At 40.0% G+C, this 22,256-nt stretch overlaps 1 protein-coding gene across 8 annotated transcripts in view; it reads right to left on the reverse strand.

The window, feature by feature from the left end:
* The window catches only part of Lmo3 (LIM domain only 3), a 68,400-nt gene that overhangs the window by 10,047 nt on the left and 36,097 nt on the right, over positions 1 to 22,256 (reverse strand). For all 8 annotated transcript variants that reach the window (XM_045139551.1, XM_045139545.1, XM_045139547.1 and 5 more), the window contains one exon: positions 3,334 to 3,459. In XM_045139551.1, coding sequence (XP_044995486.1) covers positions 3,334 to 3,459 — 126 coding nt within the window. The remainder of the gene's footprint in view (positions 1 to 3,333; positions 3,460 to 22,256) is intronic.

The raw sequence follows: 22,256 nt of genomic DNA on the forward strand, positions 1-22,256 counted from the left end.
ACAAAGATTTCTTTTTAAATAATAATTCCCTGGGTTAGGAAAAACTTGAAAGCAGGAGTAATTTTAATATCCCTGGTATGAGAATAATTGTTGCAACTCTTCAGAATAGGATTTTATAAATTGTTAGCATGAGCTTTTGGATTTTTGTATTCTTTGCCTAATTAATATACTCCTATGGACTTATCCTGACTCAGATGTGAGAATCTATTTCCCTAAGAAGCCTATATTTTACTGACAGTACAAAACCTTTGGAAGAGACAGCCTACCTATCAGATGATAGAACATTGCTCCAACCATATTACTGAACACAAAGTAGTTTCAAATATTTTAGGGGAGATTTTAAGGGAAAGTAAAAACCAGAAAACACATGCTATCTATTAAATAAGAGTCCAAATATCAAACATTCATAAGTTTGGGTCTCACCAAGCATCCTAGACTGGCCTCTAGCTAACAGTCTTCCTGACTTCATATCCCAGTGCTGGGATTACAAGCACTCACCGCTATTGAGACTTTCTGTTATGTATTTTAAAATCTGCAAATGATGTGGTTATAGCGTAAAGTTATATATAGTTGTCAGATGGACATAGAAAAACATTATCAGCTATATACTAAACTATGCAACACTTTACTTCTGGATGGTGTGATGTGGAGTAGCAGTGAGCCTGTCTTCAAGTTTTCCTCTGTGACTGGGGACGTTTCTAAGCAGAACCCTGGTAAAAAGTACCACAGTATTCTAAACTGGTTTTGGGAATACCTTTAAAATATAGACACATGCTGGTTTAAACACACGGAAATGTGTCTTTGGATGCATTCATACTTGCGTTTGTATGTTCATATTTTTACCACAGGCAACATGTGTGTTTACCAATTTATGTCTTGCCTAAATGGCACTTTAGGCTGACTTATGACTCAAAGCATTTTTTTTTTTAGGAAGAATCAGGATGTAAGATAAGTTCTAAGTGAGTGCCAGGTAAAGGTGACATTGTAGGGTGAATCGGGCCACATTCTAAGCATGCAAATGTAGCAAGAGATTATCAAGATATACATTTTGTAGAAGGGAAAAATAGAAAAATACAAGTTCCTGGGATATACTCTAGTAAAGTAAATTATAAGTGTAAAAGGACTAATTTTTGAAAGTCTATTAAATCCCTTGTGATTGGCATTATTTATTTTATTTAATTTTCAGAATTTGCAGGGCATGTATTAGCATATTTTTCTTTTTTCTACTTTGTAGGTATGGAGACCAAACTCAGAAAGATTGTGTAACATCCCAGAGGTCACATAGCTCATGCCGTTGCTAATACATGTTGGGGATGGAATTATTTTGTGTGTATATGTGTGTTGTGTTAGTGTATGTGCCTATATGTGTGTAAGTGCATGTGTGCATGCCTGTTCATGTATGTCACATGGGAACACATGTGAGGTTTGTGTGCTTGTTCATGTATGTCACATGGGAACACATGTGAGGTGTGCGTGTCTGTTCATGTATGTCACACGGGAACACATGTGAGGTGTGTGTGCCTGTTCATGTATATCACACGGGAACACATGTGCAGGTGTGCGTGCCTGTTCATGTATGTCACACGGGAACACATGTGCAGATGTGCATGCCTGTTCATGTATGTCACACGGGAACACATGTGCAGATGTGCACGCCTGTTCATGTATGTCACACGGGAACACATGTGCAGATGTGCGTGCCTGTTCATGCATGTCACACGGGAACACATGTGCAGGTGTGCGTGCCTATTGACGTCAGAGGCTGATGCTGCTTGTCTCTGTGTCACTCTCCATCTTACTTTTTTAAAATAAGTTTTTTAAACATTTTTATTTTTCTTTACTTATTTGAGAGAGAGAAATAGGCAGGGGAAGAGAGAGGGAGAGAATGGGTGTGCCAGGGCCTCCAGCCACTGTAACCAAACTCCAAATGCATGCACCCTCTTGTGCATCTGGCTTACATGGGTCCTGGGGAATTGAACCTGGGTCCTTTGGCTTTGTAGGCAAGTGCCTTAACCACTAAGGCATTTCTCCAGCCCATCCACCTTACTTTTTGAGACAGGAATTTTCACTGAATGCAGAGCTCACCCATTTGACTAGATAAAGTACCAGCAAGTTTCAGGTTGTGTCCCTCTGTCCAGTGCTGGGATTATATGCCCTCACTGCCACACCCAGCTTTCCCACGGGTGCTGGCGATCTGAATTCAGGTCTTCCTTCTTGCATGGATAATGCTTCGCTGATCGAGCTATCTCCTGAGCTCCTGGCTTGGGAATTTGAATCCGATTCTTATCATACTACATTTTTTTTTCCAATTTTTACTATTCTCTACAACCTCACAAACAGACTGCATAGATAGGATTTTTCAGGAAAAAGTTATAACAATGGAGAGCTTAAACTAATATTTACTGATGACATACTATGTGGACATATTTTCAGTCTACTTACCTTAAGGTTCATCAAGTTTACCATTTTTTTTGAAAAGCTTGTTTTTGAAAAGTACATTTTTCATTTTCTAAAACTACCTGTGTTACACACATAAAATAGATGACCATAGTGCAATAGTTCCTAGTGGCAATAAAACTATGATTTCAATGAGCAGAAAAGGGCTCGAATCATCATACTTTTAAGTTGAAAAGCTCTAAAAGTCTAATTAAGCTCCCTTATGGTACAAATGAGAAAAAAGAAAGAAAAGAAGACAGAAAGTAAAAACAACAACTGAGTCTAGAGAGCTAAGGTGGTTGGCCTAAGATCACACAGCCAATTTGTGACATAACTCACTAGACTAGAATGTGCGCTTCCAGATTCCTTGGGTGATACTCTTTCCAGTGCAGATTACTGTTTAATTATTAGCTGTACCTGGCCTCTTCTTCAAAGAGATTTGAGGCACCTTTAAAAGTACATACAGAACACAGTTAAAATTTATGATAAGAAATCAATAGAGAGGGCATAGATAGAATAAATAAGATGGATGCAAAACGCTTGCGGCCAATGCCCTGTTTTGAGAAGTAGATATTTTAAATCATTGTGTCAAAAGACAGAAAAACAGTAAGGAGAAGGGTGACTAATAATTCTGAAAGTTAACAGAAGTGTTTCCACGAGCAGAAATTCTTTTGAAGGTTATCTTAAGCCCTTTCTCCTCCATGGCTTCTCTCTGGTGTTAAGGGAATGTTTGCAGAAAAATAAAAGCGCTCAGATTGAGTGCTTTAGCAAAGCAGACCACTATCATTTTCACCTATTAAATCAATGACCAGTCCAGAGAGTGGCAGGAGGTTTTTTTGTTTTGTTTTGTTATTTATTTATTTATTTTTTTGAGGGGACAAACTGAAAGCTGCTTACCTCTGATTACAAAGCTGACAGGCAAAGCAGTCGAGGTGGTAAACATTATCCTTGGCCCGCATCACCATCTCGAAGGCAGGGATGAGCTTACTACAGGCAGCACAGTTACCCGTCACACCGAAAAGCCTAGAACAATAAGCAGTTGCTTTTACAACTAAGAAAAACCTGAGACTACAAGTAGAGAAAGTCATACACCTAAAATTAACACATAAACTCCTTCAAACTCATAAAGCTATGTATGCACGCCATTTACATAAATGACTTTTTTTGTTTCTTTGTTTGCTTTTCAAGATAGGGTCTTGCTATAATAATCCAGGCTGACCTGGAATATGTCTTAGGCTGGCCTCAAACTCATAGAGATCCTCCTATCTCTACCTCCCAAGTGCTGGGATTAAAGGCAAGTGCCCGCCACGCCCAACTTTACAAATGAATTTCATCCGATGTGTATACACTGCTCCTCCTTCCGTATATCCCTCATTGACCTTTCTTGATGAAAATCGCATCTTGTTTGAGAAGCAAACTCAAAGACAAATAAATTAAGAAGCTTATATAACTGTAATGAACAGAACACATGACAGGGTGAATTCATGGCAAAAAAAAATCTTCCACTTGTTAGAGTTTAAATATAAATGCAATGTGACTTTGATCTTAATGTTGAATAACATTTTAGTTCGAAAAGGAGCCCATGTGAGTGACTCATTAGTCTTTGACACCTAATTGCAAAAAAAAAAAAAATGTTTGCCAGTATTATTAAAATAGCATTTATGAACAAGTTATTTAAGTAGTCAAAATTCACGGAGACATATGAACTTTCTGGCCCTCTATGGTAGTTCCAAGCTATAAGTGTGTTAGTCACGTAACACGCTAAAGTACACGGGGCTGTAAACTCTACATAGCTAGACCACAAGTTAGGCATAAGACACTGTCATAACCATGAGAATAATCCAGGGGGAAAAAAAAAAACCATTTTTTTTCTTTAAAAAAACCTATTTGCTGGAAATATTTGAAAATAGTTAGTATAATGACCTAGAAAATGGTACAAAAAGCCTTAGCATTGTATAATGACAGGAAGTAAAATACTTCATCTCTCTACACTGACACTGCATAAACCAAGTTTCTTGAACATTGTGAATGGTGGTAAAGAATTATTGTAAGCACTGCTTTGCGCATAGAAGTTAATGCACTTTTACCTAGGAAACAAACTCAGGAAGAAACACCACATCTGCCAGTTCTCTCTTTTTCTTTAGCATCAGGCTGACAGGAGAGAGAGAGAAAAAAAAATAATGGATCTCATGGGAAAGACCAAATTAAAAGCAGTTCTAAGCTAATGAATTCAAAGGTGCTCTGAAGAAAAGTCATTTTGGTTATAAAAATGTACTTTAAAAACATCTTAGCCTTTCAGTGTATTGAATTTAAAGATTATGCACCAACATGCAGATGTCTCTCATTACTTCCTGTACACTCCAAGGGTAAATCTTTCCTTAAGGCATGCATAGTCCACTTCCAGTTTCTAACTATTTCCTCTTATCAAACTAAAGACAACACTTGGACCAAGCTGTGGCTGGGATGGCTACGTGAAGCCTCTGACAAAATGAGTAACAAATAATGCTATTCAGGCTTCTTTAGAATGGCTCTTGAAAAATATAAGCGCCCTGAAGGCGAAGATGCAAAATTTCCCTAAACAGTTTTCTCACACATCCCCAGAACGTGATCAAAAGCAAGCTAGGCTTATAGTCAAGAAGATCAAGTTGGGCTGCAGAGATGGCTCAGGGATTAAGGTGCTTGCCTATAAAACCTAAGAACCCAGGGTTCGATTCCCTAGTACACACATCACAAGGTGGCTTCTAGAGTTTGTTTGTTGAGGTGCTCATTCTCTCTCTCTCTCTCTCTCTCTCTCTCTCTCTCTCTCTCTCCTTAGCTGCATGTTTCTCTCTCTCTCAAATAAATAAATAATTTTTTTTAAAGACAACAAAGAGCCAGGCGTGGTGGCGCATGTCTTTAATCCCAGCACCCGGGAGGCAGAAAGTAGTATTGCAGTGAGTTCAAGGCCACCCTAAGACTACAGAGTGAATTCCAGGTCAGCCTGGGCTAGAGTGAGACCATACCTTGAACAACCCAAATCATCATCATCATCATCATCATCATCATCATCATAAATAAAGACAACAAAGTTTAAAATTGCTATACACTCGTCTTTTTTAAAGAATGGATTAAAATGCCATATGCTTATTTTTCCAGGCATGGTGGTGAATGCATGTAATTTGTAATTTGGTAGAGCAAGAATGATTTGGAGTTCAAGGTCATTGTCTGCTTCATAGTAGACCTGAGGCAACCTGGGCTATGTAAAACTCTGTCTCAAAAAATAAAAAATCAAAAACAGAAATAATATGCTTATCTTAAAAAGTACAACTCACATGACCTTTGAGTCCTCAGTTAGTAAATTTAGAGTTTGAGAGATAATTTTTCTTTAAATAGAACTCCATGGGAAATGTAATATTTTACTTCTACCACCATTACCATGATGATCACAAACTGAAACTTTTCTCCTTTTTATTTTATCTGATTTTATTTGACTTACTGTGTAGCCCAGGCTAGTCTTGAACTCTTGATCCTCAGGGACCCAGCCTCCTGAATGCTGGGATTACAGGTGTGCACCACCTTGGCTGCCCTGTCTCATTCCTTTCTGAGCAGAGCAGCTTTAGATGATTGTAACACATCTCTTTCACTTTTGAGAGCACCTCTCACCATCTGTTCAGAAGGCATGCCACTTCCCCGTGCCTTTTGTGTCCTCTGTTCTTTATTTTGAGAAATAACGAAAGCTTTACAATTCCTAATTGCATAGATACAGATACATCTTTGAGGTCTAAAAATCTGGATAGTGGGAGATAGGGCCATTGTTAAGAATTACTGGGTTTCTCATACCTAATAAACATACACACACAATGCCACTTTGAAATTCTGGACATAGTTTCCCCCAATTTCAATTGCTCTCTCTAGCTGAGCATTTATCAGCTACCTGATTAGAATTTGTTTCCACACAAACCATTGATCATCAGCCTATTACTAGGCAAATGACAGTTAATTACCCACTACATTAACCACTGGGACCTGAGACCTGCTTCTGCTGCCATCAGTCAACATGATGAATGTGGCAAGTTCAGTAATGCATGGCCAGCCCTGAGCTGCCTGCTATACCGTGAGCAACCCTCAATCTCACTTCCAGGCTCAGGAAAATCTATGGCAATCTGCATAATTACAAGCTCTGGGTTAATAACAGACAAATGATTTGTTGCATCTAAACAAAGTCCTTGGAATGGTCTCCGTCTCTGGTGGCGCCCCATGAGCTGCGCTGCCTGCCGCTGAGGGTGCTCCCCACATCGACGGGCACAAAACAGTTCTCTGACGTTCCAGCCTTCCAGTTTGTTGCCCTCCAATTTATGGATTCTGCATATGTGATTTTTAATCATTAAAGGACTCTTGAAGCAATATTATCTTAATTATTCTCTGCTGTAACCAGGGAATTAGGCTTCAGATAAAATTTTCTTCTTGCATGCACTTTCCCTGCCTCGCTGGAGGCTCCATCAGTTCCCATCTACACCTGGACTCTGAAATCCTAATGATGAATTATTGCCTCTTTTCCTATGAGGGTGAACCTTACAAGGGAACATTTTACCGAACTGTCAGCTCACAGACTGAGTGCGGAGATGCGGAAATCGGATCTAATTTACTGCAAAGCGATGCATTTGTTACACTTTGCCCTCAGTTTTGTCCAAGGATCAAGAGATCATTCTATAGCCACATTCACATTCGCATTTTGGCTCTGGGGAGGGAGTGGTTGGCCAAACTGGAGATTCTCTGGGCCTGGAAACAAAGTAACATTTTTATAAAATGGGGCTTTGAAATGTATAATGGTAACCTGTGGTCTCCAAATTTCACATTTGGATTCTGGGCGAAAGAAAAAGAAATAGAATATCCATTAAGTTTAACACTTACTTAAGTTAAGGTCTCTGTTTGTAAAATATTCCTTACTGACATTTCAAAGGCATATTGGAGAAGGATCTCTTAATTATCTAATCTGTTTAGGCTGAAAAAAAAATTAACCCCTTATTAACTCCTTCTCTGTACTGTTTCTTCTCATGCTCATTTATGACTGTGATCTGTTCCTGCATGAAAGCGTGAGATCACTGGAAGCCTGGATTTGCACTGCTGATGCTCATCCAACCTCCTTCTCTACAGAAGAGAAGCGTCTACAAGCTCTCCATCAGTCAATGAAACAAACAAAGCTTTATTTAAAAACCTGTCATTTTGAAATCCAGACCTAAATAAATCATACAATACCAGCTCGTAAATTTGTGGGAAGGGAAAACAGGAGCTCACTGATGTCTTTGGCTCATTTTAAGATGTCTTAAAGACTTTGAAGACATGGCAGGGGTTAATTTGCCAATTTATGGTCGAGATTGCTCCCTGCCATTTATGCTTATAATTGGCGTTAGGCAGTATGTCAGGCTTTGTGACTGACACACGATCAAAATTAGCCGTATCATACCCACAGTGACAAGTGTCATCTATACAGTACCAATGCACATTGTTGTTTATAGAAGTCCCAAAGGATGCTAATGTCCCCCTCTCTGTTCCGTTTTTACTTTCACTCTCTGCAAAGGATGATCTCCACACAGACAGGAAGAGCAAAACAAAACAGGCAACTTTCTTGTGGAAGACCTCGGCTTACATGCGTGTGATATGATGCCTCCAATGCTGCAGGAGTACGCACAGAGAAGTATTTAATGATTTTCTTTATTTTATGGAAATAGGTGGTACGGAAAGAAGTTCGACAACATATGCCTGCAATTTTGAAAATTCGGCATGTTTACTAAATGCTCAACACCTTTGGCAACGTAGTTGTAAATCAGTCAGCTTAGTGCGTATTCATTTCTAAAATTCCTTGGGTTGGGTGGTGGAGAGAAACTTAAGACACACAATCATTTCACATGGGAATGCTAAATACAGTTTACTACAGGCATCGGGAGTGAAGGTTCGCGTGCTAGTATCTTTTATTTCATGGAACCAGTTGTTTCTATAGGTTTTTTTTAGAAAACCAGGCCAGTGGCTCAAGTCACTAAATCAAATTGCCCTAAGCTATGAAAACCACAGTATTTGACTGCAATTAATTTATTATTTGGAAGAAAATATATACATAAATAGCACCACGGGAAGTTTTACTTGTGAGCGAAGATCTCATGTTTCTCTTGCAGTCCGACAATTTTCTCTTTTATGGAGTTAAGTACGTTGCATTTAACATTAAATATGTTCAAACACATTGTTTAGGAAATGACTACATTAGTTATCATCTCATGTATATAAAATTCTTTCTCTGTAGAGTAACTAGTAATGAACAGAGTACGGAAAGTTTGGCTTTCTGAGGAAGTAACACTGTAATCAATTGAAAAGATCTTTAACTTTTGACTGCTGGCTGGTAAAGTTTTATTGAGTATGTGATGTGGGGAGGAATGGAACATTTTGACAGAGTGAGAAGGACAATAGCTCTTTTTTGGGGGGGTCTACTATCAATACATTTCTCATTATCCTTCCCACTTTGTCTTTAAACAGAGAAAGGGAGTGCTGGAAAATAAACACCTTCCAACATCCCATTCTTTGCCTCAAGCTTGAAAAGCTCACCCATTACAAGGTTGGCAAGAGCCGAGCCTAATGCCCCCTTTCTGGTCGGGCCTTAGCCTGGTTTCCATCCTTGTAATGATGGAGATGCTCTGGGAATTCAAGTATGATAAAGAGAAAACCCTGGCCACTTACAAACTTTCTGAGGGAAACTTAGGACTTAACTTCACATTATTTTCAGCCATGTCCCTAATTTTGATTTTGGTTTAACCCAGATTTACACACAGTTGATGAGTTTGAATTTTCCTAAAGATGACATACAAAAGCTGAAAAGTTGACCATATGGGAAAGGAACAAGATATACCTTCTGTTTGAAAGTAATGTAAGGATTATTCATTTCTTAACTACGTACTTATATTCTGTTGTTAAGCCCATTTTGTCTTTAAGTTAGTCTTTGCCTATATCTATTTATTAATTTATTAACATATATGGATCAAGCAGAAACAAAAGAGCCATTTGATGAAAGTAAAGTTCAACATATTGTAATATATAAGTATATCACATATTTATGTATTCTTTGCTCACACACACATAGCACATGACATATTATACTGAAGAAAAAAAACAGACTGAATTCAAAGATTAAGTTAAACTTCCTAAGTACCTAACGACAATCTCAGGGAGAACACTGCCGAAGGCCCGTGCTCTACATTAAGGCATATGTTAAAACGTTACAGCTTGTGCTGGGCGGTGACTCGGATGTACAGAGCAGACCTAGCGTGCTCAGGCCCGTGGGTTTGATTCCAGGTACTGGACAAAAGCACGACTTGTTGTCCAAGATCCCAGAGCTAGTACCAGTGCCGAGGGAAGTACTCACGTCCAACAGACCCATTGTAAGGACAGTCAGTGCCCACTCCGTGCAAGTGCACTTGCAGACATCTGATGAGCTCGTATCCACTCTCACTGAGCCATGCGTCACACTGTGGACAGACGTGGTATCTACTGACGCAGGTAGAATGATGAGTGTGGTGGGCGCTGCCCAGGAGCCATCGAGGACAAGGCAGAAGCTGAATGCGAGACACACTCTGAGGTCATGCTGTCTGTCTGCGCTACAGACCCATAGAAGACATAGAACCGAAAGCAGGTTCTATATTCCCCAAAGCGAGAGCTGCTGGGAGCTGTGGGCTGACGTTGGGGGGAGCAGAAGCCTAGAGAGGGTCAAGGACAGGCTGCATTTGGAACTCTGCTTCTGAAATTTTTGTTTAATTTAATTTATTTTTATTTATTTGAGAGAGAAACAGTGCTCAAGAAGGAGGTTTTAAATTTTTATTTTTTTAAGTTTATTTGAGAGAGCAACAGACAGTTTTAAAAGTTTTGTTCATTTTTAAAAATTTATTTGAGAGAGAAACAGAGCAAGAGACTGAAAGCGAGTGAGTGAGAGAGAGAGAGAGAGAGAGAGAGAGAGAGAGAGAGAGAGCATGCTGGGGCCTTGAGCCTCTGTGAACAAATTCCAGACGTATTCATCACCTTGGGCATCTGGCTTACATGGGTCCTGGGGAATCGAATCTGGGTCCTTTGGCTCTGTAGGTAAGAACCTTAACCACTAAGCCATCTCTCCAGTCCCACAGCTCTCTTTTGCATGTATATGTGTGCATGGTACATGTGCATGTGGGTGCATGTTGGTCTGTGGGGGTGCCCATGTGTATGTGGGTGCATTGGAACATATGTGTATGTGTGGAAGACAGACGTTGAGGTTGGAATTCTTCCTCGATGGCTCTTCTCTTTATTTTCTGAGCCTCTCATTAAAGCCAGAACTCATGAATTCCAGTAGCATTTACTAGCCAGCTTTCCCCAGAGAGCCTCTGTCTCTGTCTGCTGAGCTTTGGGGTCACAGGTAACCTAGGTGGGTGCTGAGGATGCTAAGTCAGGTCCTCAAGTCTGCATAACAAGCTTATCCATCCACTGAGTTTACTCTCCAACCATGGAACTGGCTTTTATTTTTATTTTTTTTAACTGGCTAATAATTAGCACTCTGACTGTTCAGAAAGTACATGGTGTAGGGAGCTGAGGCATTTTGGGTAGGTGACTGTAACTGGTATGAGAGAAGCTTCATGTTTGACGCACACATATTTTAAATGTCATCAGAATGTTGACTCTCTTGTCTGCTCAGGAACAAAGCCACTCTTTCTTGAATCCCACAGATCAGCACCAGGCAGCAAGAGGCTGGACATTCCTCCAACTCCAAGGTTAATTTTTTTTTTTTTTTTGCATCTGTCTGCCAAACACCCATTGGACTTATAGTGGATCATTCTATGGTCCACTCATGTTGAAAACAGCATGGTGTTTTGGGGAGCAAAATTATGAATTAAATATTTTGGGGGACTTGAGATATAGCTCATCAACTAAGAGTGATTTCTTCACAAGCATGAGGGCCCAAGGGGTCCTGAGTCTTCTGACTTTGATTCTCAGAACATACTTAAATAACTGGGCCTGGCCATGCGTTCTAACTCCAGGCTTGTGGAGAGTGGAGAATCTCTGGGGATTGCGAAACCATCAAAGATCTGCGGTCAGTGAGAAACGTGAAACAAGTGTGTGGGACCAAACAGGTGAGAAATGGAGGTGGATTCCTGATGGTACCCTCTCAACTGTGCGTGTGCACAGACATGTCAACATGCCAGATATGTACATAGAACACACGTGTCACACTTAACTACCGCTACTACCACATGCACATAACATAAATATTTCCGAACCAGAGGGCAGAAGATTGGATTATTTTGTTCTTTCAATTGTTGAGATCTAGACTTAGCAATATGTTGGCAATGAAGGAAAATTTAAGACAATGCCAAGGATCTGGGCATATTGCTCCGTGATAGAGTGTTTGCCTGGCATGTATAAAGCCTTGGGTTTAATACCTAGCACTGAGAAAAAGAAATTGCTAAAGGCTAGCAAGGATTTGGTGAAAGGCATTTATCAACTACCTCTCTAGATGTGGTATTAGGTAAAGGGGAAAAATACCCACTAAAGAATTATTCTATGAAGCCTCGATTTACCATTTAATCTAAACTGTACTTGTAAGAATCTATCATTCCATAAGAACAAATTCAGTCATCACAAAGGACTCATCAGAAATCCCAGACAGAAGAAACCACAGATTTTACTCCAGTATATACTCAACGTAGACTGCCTTGAGGTGTCTGGGAAAGTCAAAGGAGACGGCAGAGTCCTGCACACTGTGACTGCCCACCTCTTAGTCTCACCGTCGAGATGTTGTCTCCTTCCTCGACCTCAGCCGACTCATAAGCCAAACCAGCCGTCCATTCCCTCACGGAGCTGCTTGGCTGGTAATGCCAGTGTGTGCGGCTGCTTGTGGCTCTCAGCCCTGGGACACATGGGTACTAATGTGGATGGGGACAGGCTTGAACTGTGGCATCGACCACTGGTTTCTTTCTTGAATGACTACTGCCTCTCTCTCTCTCTCTCTTGCTTTTTCTCTCTCTCTCCTGGATACTTTAAACTATCTTGATTATCCAAGAGAAGATAACATTTTGGAAACCTTAGGCTCAATGAAATGCCTAAAAGTGAGTTTTCCTTTATAAAGAAATTTTCCTTAACCACCAAAAAATATTTTTTTAATTAATTAATTTATTTATTTGAGAGCGACAGACACAGAGAGAAAGACAGTTAGAGGAAGAGAGAGAGAATGGGCGCGCCAGGGCTTCCAGCCTCTGCAAACGAACTCCAGACGCCTGCGCCCCCTTGTGCATCTGGCTAACGTGGGACCTGGGGAACTGAGCCTCGAACCGGGGTCCTTAGGCTTCACAGGCAAGCGCTTAACTGCTAAGCCATCTCTCCAGCCCCCCAAAAATATTAATAGGAGACTAGCATTGCATTTCTCTTCTATGGTGTGGGTCTGGGGCCCGATTTTTCCTTTCCTGTTGGTAGCATTCACACAAATGGACAGCCTTAACTTGACAGTGGAACTCTATCCTACCAATCTCTCCTTTAGGGCTGTGAGCTTAAAAGGGCGGGGGGGGGGGGTGGGGATAAAGGAAGAAGAACAATGTCAGCCCAGGGAAATTGTTTGGTAATTTAAAACTTAAACATAGGCTGCTAGTAGCATCAGGCCTGAGCGCTTACCTCCTAGCCTGAAATATGTGAAAAGGCCCCACATATTCTTTTCTGTTTCAAGCAGTGCTAACACCTTCTTCAACTTACGATTTTCTGCTCCATATATGTAGAAACAGAATAAATGTGTGAAGAAAAATGGGTTAATGGTTATGTGAACTTTTCCTATCAAGGCTCCACTACAGAGAGGAGAAAACATCTTGGGTCTATGAAATGAAAGAAACTTGCACAGTTTCTCACTAAAGCCCCAGTGAGAGAACCTCACTCTCTCCTCATCCAAGCGTCTTTTTCCCCCCACATAAAAGTATGGTGAGAAAAGGTTGTATTGGATGAGGCTCTGACCTGACAGAGGCTAGTGTGTGACGTAGGGAATCTTTGTCCTTCCCTGTCACATCTGACTCTCTTAGAACTCGCGGGGAGAGTTTAAGTATACACTTTCACTTTCAGCCAAAGAAAAATGAAAAATGAAAAAAAAATTGTCACGATGTCCTCATACCCACTTTCTAAAGCTCACTGAGCAGGTGTTAGTGCTATTTATGATCAGCACAGCAGCCTCCTGGGACACGCTCTTCAGAGAGAAGAAAAATTGAGTATTTTCTCTTTCCTTCAACATTTGGTTTGGATATCAACTCTGTGCAAATACAGCAACTGTATCAAGTGTTCATAGAACCCGGAATCTTAGACCTCACATGACTCTTTAGCTTCTAGAAGAAAGACGCCTGCCAAGCATATTCTTCGTTACCATGATGGTTCCAAGAATTGTCAAATTCTTAGCTATTCTTAGGGAAAAGGCTAGAATACGAACCAGAAGAATAGAAATTAAATGTGGAAGTAAAAGATAATACAGAAGAACCAAAGCTGAGAATATTTTAAAAATGAACCAAATGAACTGGTTTCAAGGAAAGTTGACGATGAAGGGGGAAAGAATTCATCAAGGAGTTTGCGGGTCTGACTCAGCTACAGTACTGGCTTAGCATGCACAAGGACCTTGGTTCAATTCCTAGCACCACAGAAAACAAATCCAAGCAAATACAAATCCTTAGACTTATTTGGCAGCCTTTGTGGCCATTTTTTCCCCCTCTCATCATCTCTCTTCTTCAATAACACGGAAGAGTGACATTGGGGAATGAAATGTATTCTGGTCAGATTTCAGCCACAGCAAGTCATTGCTCCCTGGGATCTGTTTTATGTAAAGCTTTTAAGAATGTTTTTAAGGGATAGTCTATTTCATGATGATCTTCAGAAACCTTTCTCTACTTAAAATTGACTAGCTCTTTCTAGCTTGAAACTTAAAAAGTAAATAACGCTTTCCCAAATAAAACTCAGCACTGGAGCCTTTTGATATTTATACAGATGTTTTTGGGACGCATAATGAGTCCCTCTTGATCTTCCTTTAAACACTCTTCTCTTCATACACCATGTATAAAAGTGAGCAAGAAACTAAGGAGAAAGGAATCTTATTAGAAAATATTAGCTTCACTCATCTCTTGATTCTCACATTTTCACCAGAAAAAACAAAAACTGGAGGGGCAAAACAAGCATGCATAGTAAAATAAAGAAGGCCATTTTGTAAACAGTTACTTGAGAACAAATCAGGAGAGAGACCTTTGTCAAAGAATCTACTTAATATTTTTACATGTCAATTTCACCATGTTGCCAAGGGCTACTCATTGATTCATGCAGGCCCTGACAAGGGCTCCCTCAACTCCACCCAGAGTCCCCAGGATGATGACAGTAAGATCCATGCTGCGACACAAAGCTCATTTGCTCTGATGCAAAATCCACTTTTACATGTAGAGATTCTGATTTAGTGACAGTAATTGCTGACTATTTGCAAAATGTGACTTACCCTGAATAGGTAAGGCAATTTTATTCTTTAGTCTTTATTTATTCTTGCAGCTTAGCCAAGTAAAGTTCAGACAAACAGTTCTAGGATTATTTCCTATGATCTGCTTCAAGGGGAGAAAAAAGTGATATGTAGAATAGCAATAACCTGTATGAGGACATATTATTTCAATTTAGTTTCAAGATGTACTTTAGTTTTTTTTTTTTTTTGTTACAGAGGGGAAAACCTCAATACTCATTTTCTAAGGTAAACAGGATATGTAAATTAAATTAGAAAAACACTAGTCCAAATTCTTATCCTTTTATGATGTGGGTGTAGTATCTGTGGGGTGTATGAACATATACCGTGTCTACATGTGTGTGTGGATACACAATCCTGTATACTCACACGTAGAGACTACAGAATGCCAGGTGCCCTCCTATGCCATTATTCCCTGACTCAGGGCCTCTTTTTGAATCTGGTTGGTGTATGTGGCCATGTCCAACTTTTTGTTTTTAAAATGTGGGACTGGGTATTTGAACTCAGGTCCTGATATCTGTGCAGTAAGCACTTTTATCAAAAGCAATCTCCCTGGCCTCATCTTTATTATTATTATTATTATTATTCTTTTATTATTATTATTATTATTATTATTATTATTATTATTGGGAACATCATATTGTGGAGACATTATAGTATATCATAGATTTGAGTTTCATTGGCATAATGATGACAGATTCATGGAATATATCTTATTTTCTTTTGTGTATATGTGGTTGTTTTTTTTTTTTCACTTTGAAGCAAATTTAACATCAGACACCATTTACCTCAATATTTCAATGGGTAACTGTGATTAAGTTCTTTAAGAAGGTACTCTCAGTGCTATCATGGGTTAAGCGTCTGAAAGGACGGGGCATTCACATGTCACACTCTTCCCAGGACAATCCTGGATCTACCTGCTGTCACATCTATAGAGGAGGGCTCACCTTGTCAAATATGTCCTTGGTGGGACAAAAGACAGTGAAGTGAAACTCCTTATAGTCAAACATCAAAAGAACGAAATGCAAAGTGTAAAAACATAAATCTGATTCTAAGTTCCCTCAAGGAGTCAAACAGGCAGATTTAACTAAGAACTTTATAAGAGTTCTTATATAACATTTAAATGCAATGATACTGTATTCTAGTTCAACTATAACTGAATTATTCAGGTTAAGAATTAACTTGGAGAATGTGACTAAATTGTCAGACTGAATGGGTAACAATACCTTAAAACCTAGAGAAGTGGAACAGCTAACAATGTTTACTAACATGGGTTGATATTTTAAAACATACATGTATATATTTAAATGCGAGAATTCTTTAAAAATTTTTGCATCAAAATGTGATTTAGAAGAGTTATCAAAATAAAGCATAAAATATTGGTAAGATATGATAAGTTCCTTCTAGGAATAAGAAATTAATAGAATGAGACTCAAGAAATCAAAATGATTTGTGGAAAGTCGCAGTACTATTTACTACTATCAATTTCTTCAATCCTAATTCTTCTATAATAAATTAGTGCAGCATGCAATGCATATTATTGAGGAAAATATTAAAAGTTAAACTGGACTGTAAAACTCTATGAAAAGAAATATATTTAAACCTATTGTAAACAAACTTATACAATATTGTTCATAATCTTTTGGGTATAGTTTTCAAACCCCCAAAATTTCACTTCGAAAACTACTAAAATGCTACTTCCAAAACTACTAATGTCACTTCTGGAATGTTCATACATTTTCTTCATAAAGATGGAAAGCAAGCATCTTTAGGGGCATCACCATCAGGATTTAATATTAGAAATACCTGCCTAGAAATCATGTCACAATACCAAGAATTTTAAGTACTCCTCAAACAATAAAACCTGGACATAAAATACTTTAATAATAGAGTGCCTATTAGATTATATATATTATTATATATTGGATTATATATATATATATAGACAGATAGATAGATATCTCCAACTTCCAATTCATTATCTGCATTGAGTTCATTTATCTTTGGAAGCATGCATTATATGTGTTATTGGCCTATTATTAGCCATATAATACTCTTCTCTGAGTCAATAAACAATTTTGTAAGGCCACTCTGGGAAAATCTCTTGTGAAATGTATATTAGAATAATTTGCTCCCAGAATTTTAAGGCAAACATGATAAAATGTTTTATTTTAATTTATTCATGCAACTCTCTAAAATCTAAAGTAATAAGAAATAGATATGAAAATAGGTGATGAAATTAAGAAGCAAGGAATATGAGCCCTATAGTGCTTGCAAAGTGAGTTGCTTTTCTAAATAATACACTTCTCAAAATATTAAAATTTTCTATGTTTTATCAAGTATTTCATTACCTAAATAAACTTAATACAGAAAATTACTTTGCCCTATATTGGGTTGGAGATGTTCAGTCCAGTCACACACATGAAAAAAAAAATCCCAGTAAACAAATGTAATTCAATGTATATTCATAAATGCACACCACAAAACTTTCGACTTACATATATTGTTCATGTAAATGCCATTTTGGGTTGAGAAAGGAAATATTGAAGGCAGTAATAATTTAGAAATCATTAGTGCATAAAGTCAGACAGACTAGAAACGAAGATTTTTGAACTTGGGTCTATTGAATATAGAAAAATGAGGTATTGGAGTTATTTGACGGCTGAAATTTACTGGTCACTGCAGACCCTGTAAAGGCAACTGAGAAGAGAGTTGAGCATGTGCCGTTCGCCTCGGTGCCGTGTGTCCACATGTACAGACACGGTACTTACCTTCCAGATATCTCCTTTTACTCTCAGCCTGTCCAAAAAAAAAAAAAAAAAAAAAAAAAAACAGAAAGAAAAAGAAAAAAAAGCACCCCTGTCAGCTTCAGGGGCGATAAGGGGGGCATTTTAAAGGAGATACTGGAGCTGTAAGCTTCTTAATGTGCCAAGAATCAATCCCATGAAAGCAAACAACTTGAAAAGGGGTTATATGTATTTAGGAAATCTCCGAGGCTCCTTGGGCTCTGCTCCAGGCCGAGCTAGTACTCAAGTTTTCTCACCCTAATGACCCCTGAAGTAGCCCCCGGAGACCACAAGACAAGGCCGTTACACCAGGCAGCTTGCTAATTGAGAAGTTGATCGGGGGTACAGAAGCCTTGATCCACCACGTTAAGTGTCGAAATCAAGCATGACTGGATTGACGTCGCCAAATCCCCGTCTGGAGGCCACTCCACGCCAGGAGCAGCCGGGCTTTTCACACCTGATGGGCCCTCACTCTGTCTACATCAAGTCACATTAAGAAAGGAATGTATTATGGCCAGGAGCTCCAAGCATCTCTCCACTGCTTAACTGCTGCTTCTCAGCTCCCCCTCCCACCTCAAGGAACAAAGGTGCTGGGTGCAGGACCTGCAGCTTACTTGTCTGTCCCCTTGGCAAAGCAGACTTCATCTACTCACTGTGCCTACTGGCCCTACAACAGAAGCACAAGGACCAAACTGCACAGTAGGGTTACAAAAGCATTTAGTATTACAAACATCAGTCACTCAATCTGAAGTGACCAGACCCCAGCAAAAATTCATACATGACAGCTCTAACTTCTTTTTTAAAATATTTAATAAATTAATTAATTAATTTATTTAACAGAGAAAGAGGGAGGGAAGGAGGGAGGGAGGGAGGGAGAGAGGGAGAGAGAGAGAGATAGAGAGAGAGAGAGAGAGAGAGAGAGAGAGAGAGAGAGAGAGAGAGAGAGAGAGAGAATGAGCATGACAGGGCCTCTAGCCACTGCAAACAAACTCCAGGCACATGCACCCCATTGTGCATCTGGGTAATGTGGGTCCTGGGGAATTGAACCTGGGTCCTTCGGCTTTGCAGACAAATGCCTTAACCGCTAAGTCATCCCTCCAGTCCCTCTAACTTCTTTTAGTTAAGAAGTTGCAGGAACTGGATGCAGGGTCAATTAAAATATCTGGCTAGGGGAAAGGGTTTTTTTACCCTGTGGTGTCCTGAGCAGAACTCTGGGTCTTAAACCATGGACTCATCACTCTCCCATGCAAACTTTCCTAAGACAGATAGCCCAAGAGATATTTCCATACATAGCCCAGATGGCAGCCTGATATCCTGTGCTAAATTCTCCTACCCCCTGTCTCTGACAGGTGGAAACCACATCACCAACAATGTGATTGAGGTAGAGGGTAAAACTTGAATTAGGAACTCTCCTCTTATTTCCACTAGCTTGATTGTTTTATTTAGATTTCTATTTTCTTACTGGTAATTCCCAATTGTTCTATGGTGGCCACAGACAGAGAAATAGCTCATTTCCATTTGCAAACGTTTTCCTGATCATTAGAAAAGAAATTGTTAAATAAACATACAGTAGGGGAAATGAATCCTCAGTACACTCATTGATAAGCTGTAGGCTCTATAGGTGGGTAAACTGAGGTACAGAGGAGAAGTGCCTCCCCTAATACCAATAATGGAAATTTGGCAGAGGCTGGGCATCTTATAGTCAGACTGGAGATCACCCCAAGTGGGTGGGACTTGCCATTCATCCTTGAAGAATGATACATAAAGTGACAAAACCACATTAAGCGAAAAGTATTTTCTTACCTAAGAAAAGACAACAGGGAAGTCCACAGTTTTATACACCCCGAATGCTACTGATATCCAAGTTCTAATCTCAATATATCATTGCCATAGTTTTTTTTTTTTTTCCTGAAAATCTCAACAAGCTCTTTAATAGTTCTCAAAATGAACACACAAAACCATGTGAATAAAATCCCACTACGATGGAGACTGGCTTTGCTTTGTCAAAACATACGCATGCAATCAATGTCCACACACTTCCAGTGAGACTGTCTATGAAGACTTTTAAAATGTATTTTATTTATTTATGAGAGGGGGGGGAGAGAGAGAGAGAATGTGCATGCCAGGGCCTCAAGCCACAGCAAACGAACTCCAGATGCATATGCTACTTTGTGCACCTGGCTTTTGTGGGTCCTGGAGAATAGAAACAGGATCCTTTGGCTTTGCAAGCAAATGCCTTAATTGCTAAGCTATCTCTCTGGCCCCTGTGAAGCATTTTTTAACGGGACAAAGGAAGTAGCAGTTTAAGTCCTCTGTGATGATTCCACCTGAACAAATTAGGGAAATCTTTCAAGAGACTTTCCTGTGCTTATCGCTTAAAGGAGCATCTCAAGTCAGTATCCAAAAGAGATCAACGATGCGGGGGCTTAGTACATGGCAGCTGATTTCTACTGTGCCCTGCCTCTCTCCCTACCAGATACTGTTGTGAGAGTCCTCCATGGATCAGCTGGTCAATTCTCACAACAACCAAAATGAGGCTGATGGCGCATTCCCCCATCCTACTGATAAGGAAGATAAGGGGGATTATATACCATTCATCAGCCTCCCACATTACACGTACAGTCAATGGAAGAACCAGACTCCACACACCAAGCCACCTAACTCTCCTTTAGCCTCACAGAACAGCAGAAGGACCCTCCGAGGTGGTTCACAACTACAGCCTCTGAAGGAGGCTTGTCACTTCCTGACCTCTAGAAAACACTTGTATTTAAAGCCAAAGTCTGTCGTTCTGGGTGACTCGTTCGCTCTACTAATAGCATCTGTCATGGGTGCAGCATGTCCAACCAACATCTGCCTTCCGCCCAGGCCCAAAATAAAGGTTGGAGAACCTACAGGCCGCTCAAACCTGAGTCTCACATTTATTATTTCTCTTTTCCTCAGACTCCCCAATATATCCCTGCTGCTCTCTCTAAAGATGCTTTGTCCTTTTCTCTTCTTTGTTCTTCCCTAGTAACCTAGGTTTGCCATTCATCCCTTGTCCCTTGTCCCTTGTATGCAGGCTAAACCTGCTGGCTGATTAACTAGCTTTTCTACCAGGCTGTCTTGCTCAGTTTTTCACTGTCCTGCAAAGTCTGTAGCTGTTAACCTTTCTGCTTTTGTTTTGTACATGGGTTGAGTGTGCACATGTGTTTATGCATGTTTGTATGTGTGTCGGTGTGTGTGTGTATGTGTGTATGAAGGCCAGAGGTTGACGTTGAGCGTCTCCCTCAATCATTCTCTGTCTTATTGTGTTTTTTTTTTCATTATTTTTATTTTTATTTTTGTGAGACAGGTCTCTTGCTCAATAATGTGGCTACACGAACTAGCCAGTAAGTCGTGGAAATTTGCCTGATCCAGTGTCCTCAGTGCTGAATTTACGGGCACATACCATCACAATCTGATTTTATGTAAGTGCTAAAGATCTGAACTCAGGTCCCCAAACTTCTGCAGCAAGCCCTTTATCAACCAAACCCGTAGCCCAGCCCCACTGGAAGCATTTCTGGGATACAAATCAGCCTTTCTACTTTGAGTTCTAACCCACCTCGGTACTTCCCTCCCATCATGCTCTCTGTTCCTGGTCACGCTGATGTCCTTCCACTCCTTCCTGCTGAACCAACTCTTCCCAGAAAACCATTCAGGTTTCCCACATTCAGCTCAGATGTCACTCGACCTGTGCATCTTGTCTGATTTCCTTCAGACAGGGTGATCAATGTTTTCCTTCATGTTCTGGCATACCTGTTTTCATGTATTACATCCATCTTTCAGAATTCCTACCAGCTTGTGACTCTCTGCTTTGTCTCTTTCTTGCTAGAAAATAAGCTCCCCTAATAGCTTGCCCTCTCCTTTACCCAGCACCCAAGACATGGGATATTCAAAACCCCCCTTCAAATGACTGAATTACAAAGTAAGGATATAACTGGAAATAAACACGCTCCCCCTAACAAATGAATCAGTTTCATACGGTGATTTTGACTTTTACCAAGTAGATTAGCGCCACACAGTTTTAAATCCCATTTTGAACTCAGCATCTAATGAACGTGACACGATTTGGAGGTGGAAAGCAAAAATAAAGTCTCTGGGAGCTGGTGCGGAGAAATCATCACAACGCCCTCCTCAGGTTTCATCCTGAGCTCTGAGAAATAACTCCACGTGTCGGGCCTTCCTGCTGGGCAGCACTGGGAACTGGCTGAGATGCCAGACCTGTCTTTCTCGGGGGCTAGGGTGCAGGTGACGGACGTGGATTTTTATCTGTACCCGGCCTCCTGGGTAATATTTCTTCACCACCCATTACTCTAAAGACTGAAGTTATGCTAACATATCTAACTCAGGCAGCCAGCTCTAAGGGTGCACCAGGATCGTTTTCCATATTTCATGGATGGAAACCTTTTCCTCAAGATCCATCTCTTAAACTTCCTGTGCAGTTTCCTAAGACCATCTCTTCTCACTGGTCTTTTCCTTTTTTTCTTTTGCAGAAGCCTTTCTAAATGAGCTCA

This window comes from Jaculus jaculus, chromosome 22, assembly GCF_020740685.1.
Source record: "Jaculus jaculus isolate mJacJac1 chromosome 22, mJacJac1.mat.Y.cur, whole genome shotgun sequence".
NCBI lineage: Eukaryota > Metazoa > Chordata > Mammalia > Rodentia > Dipodidae > Jaculus > Jaculus jaculus.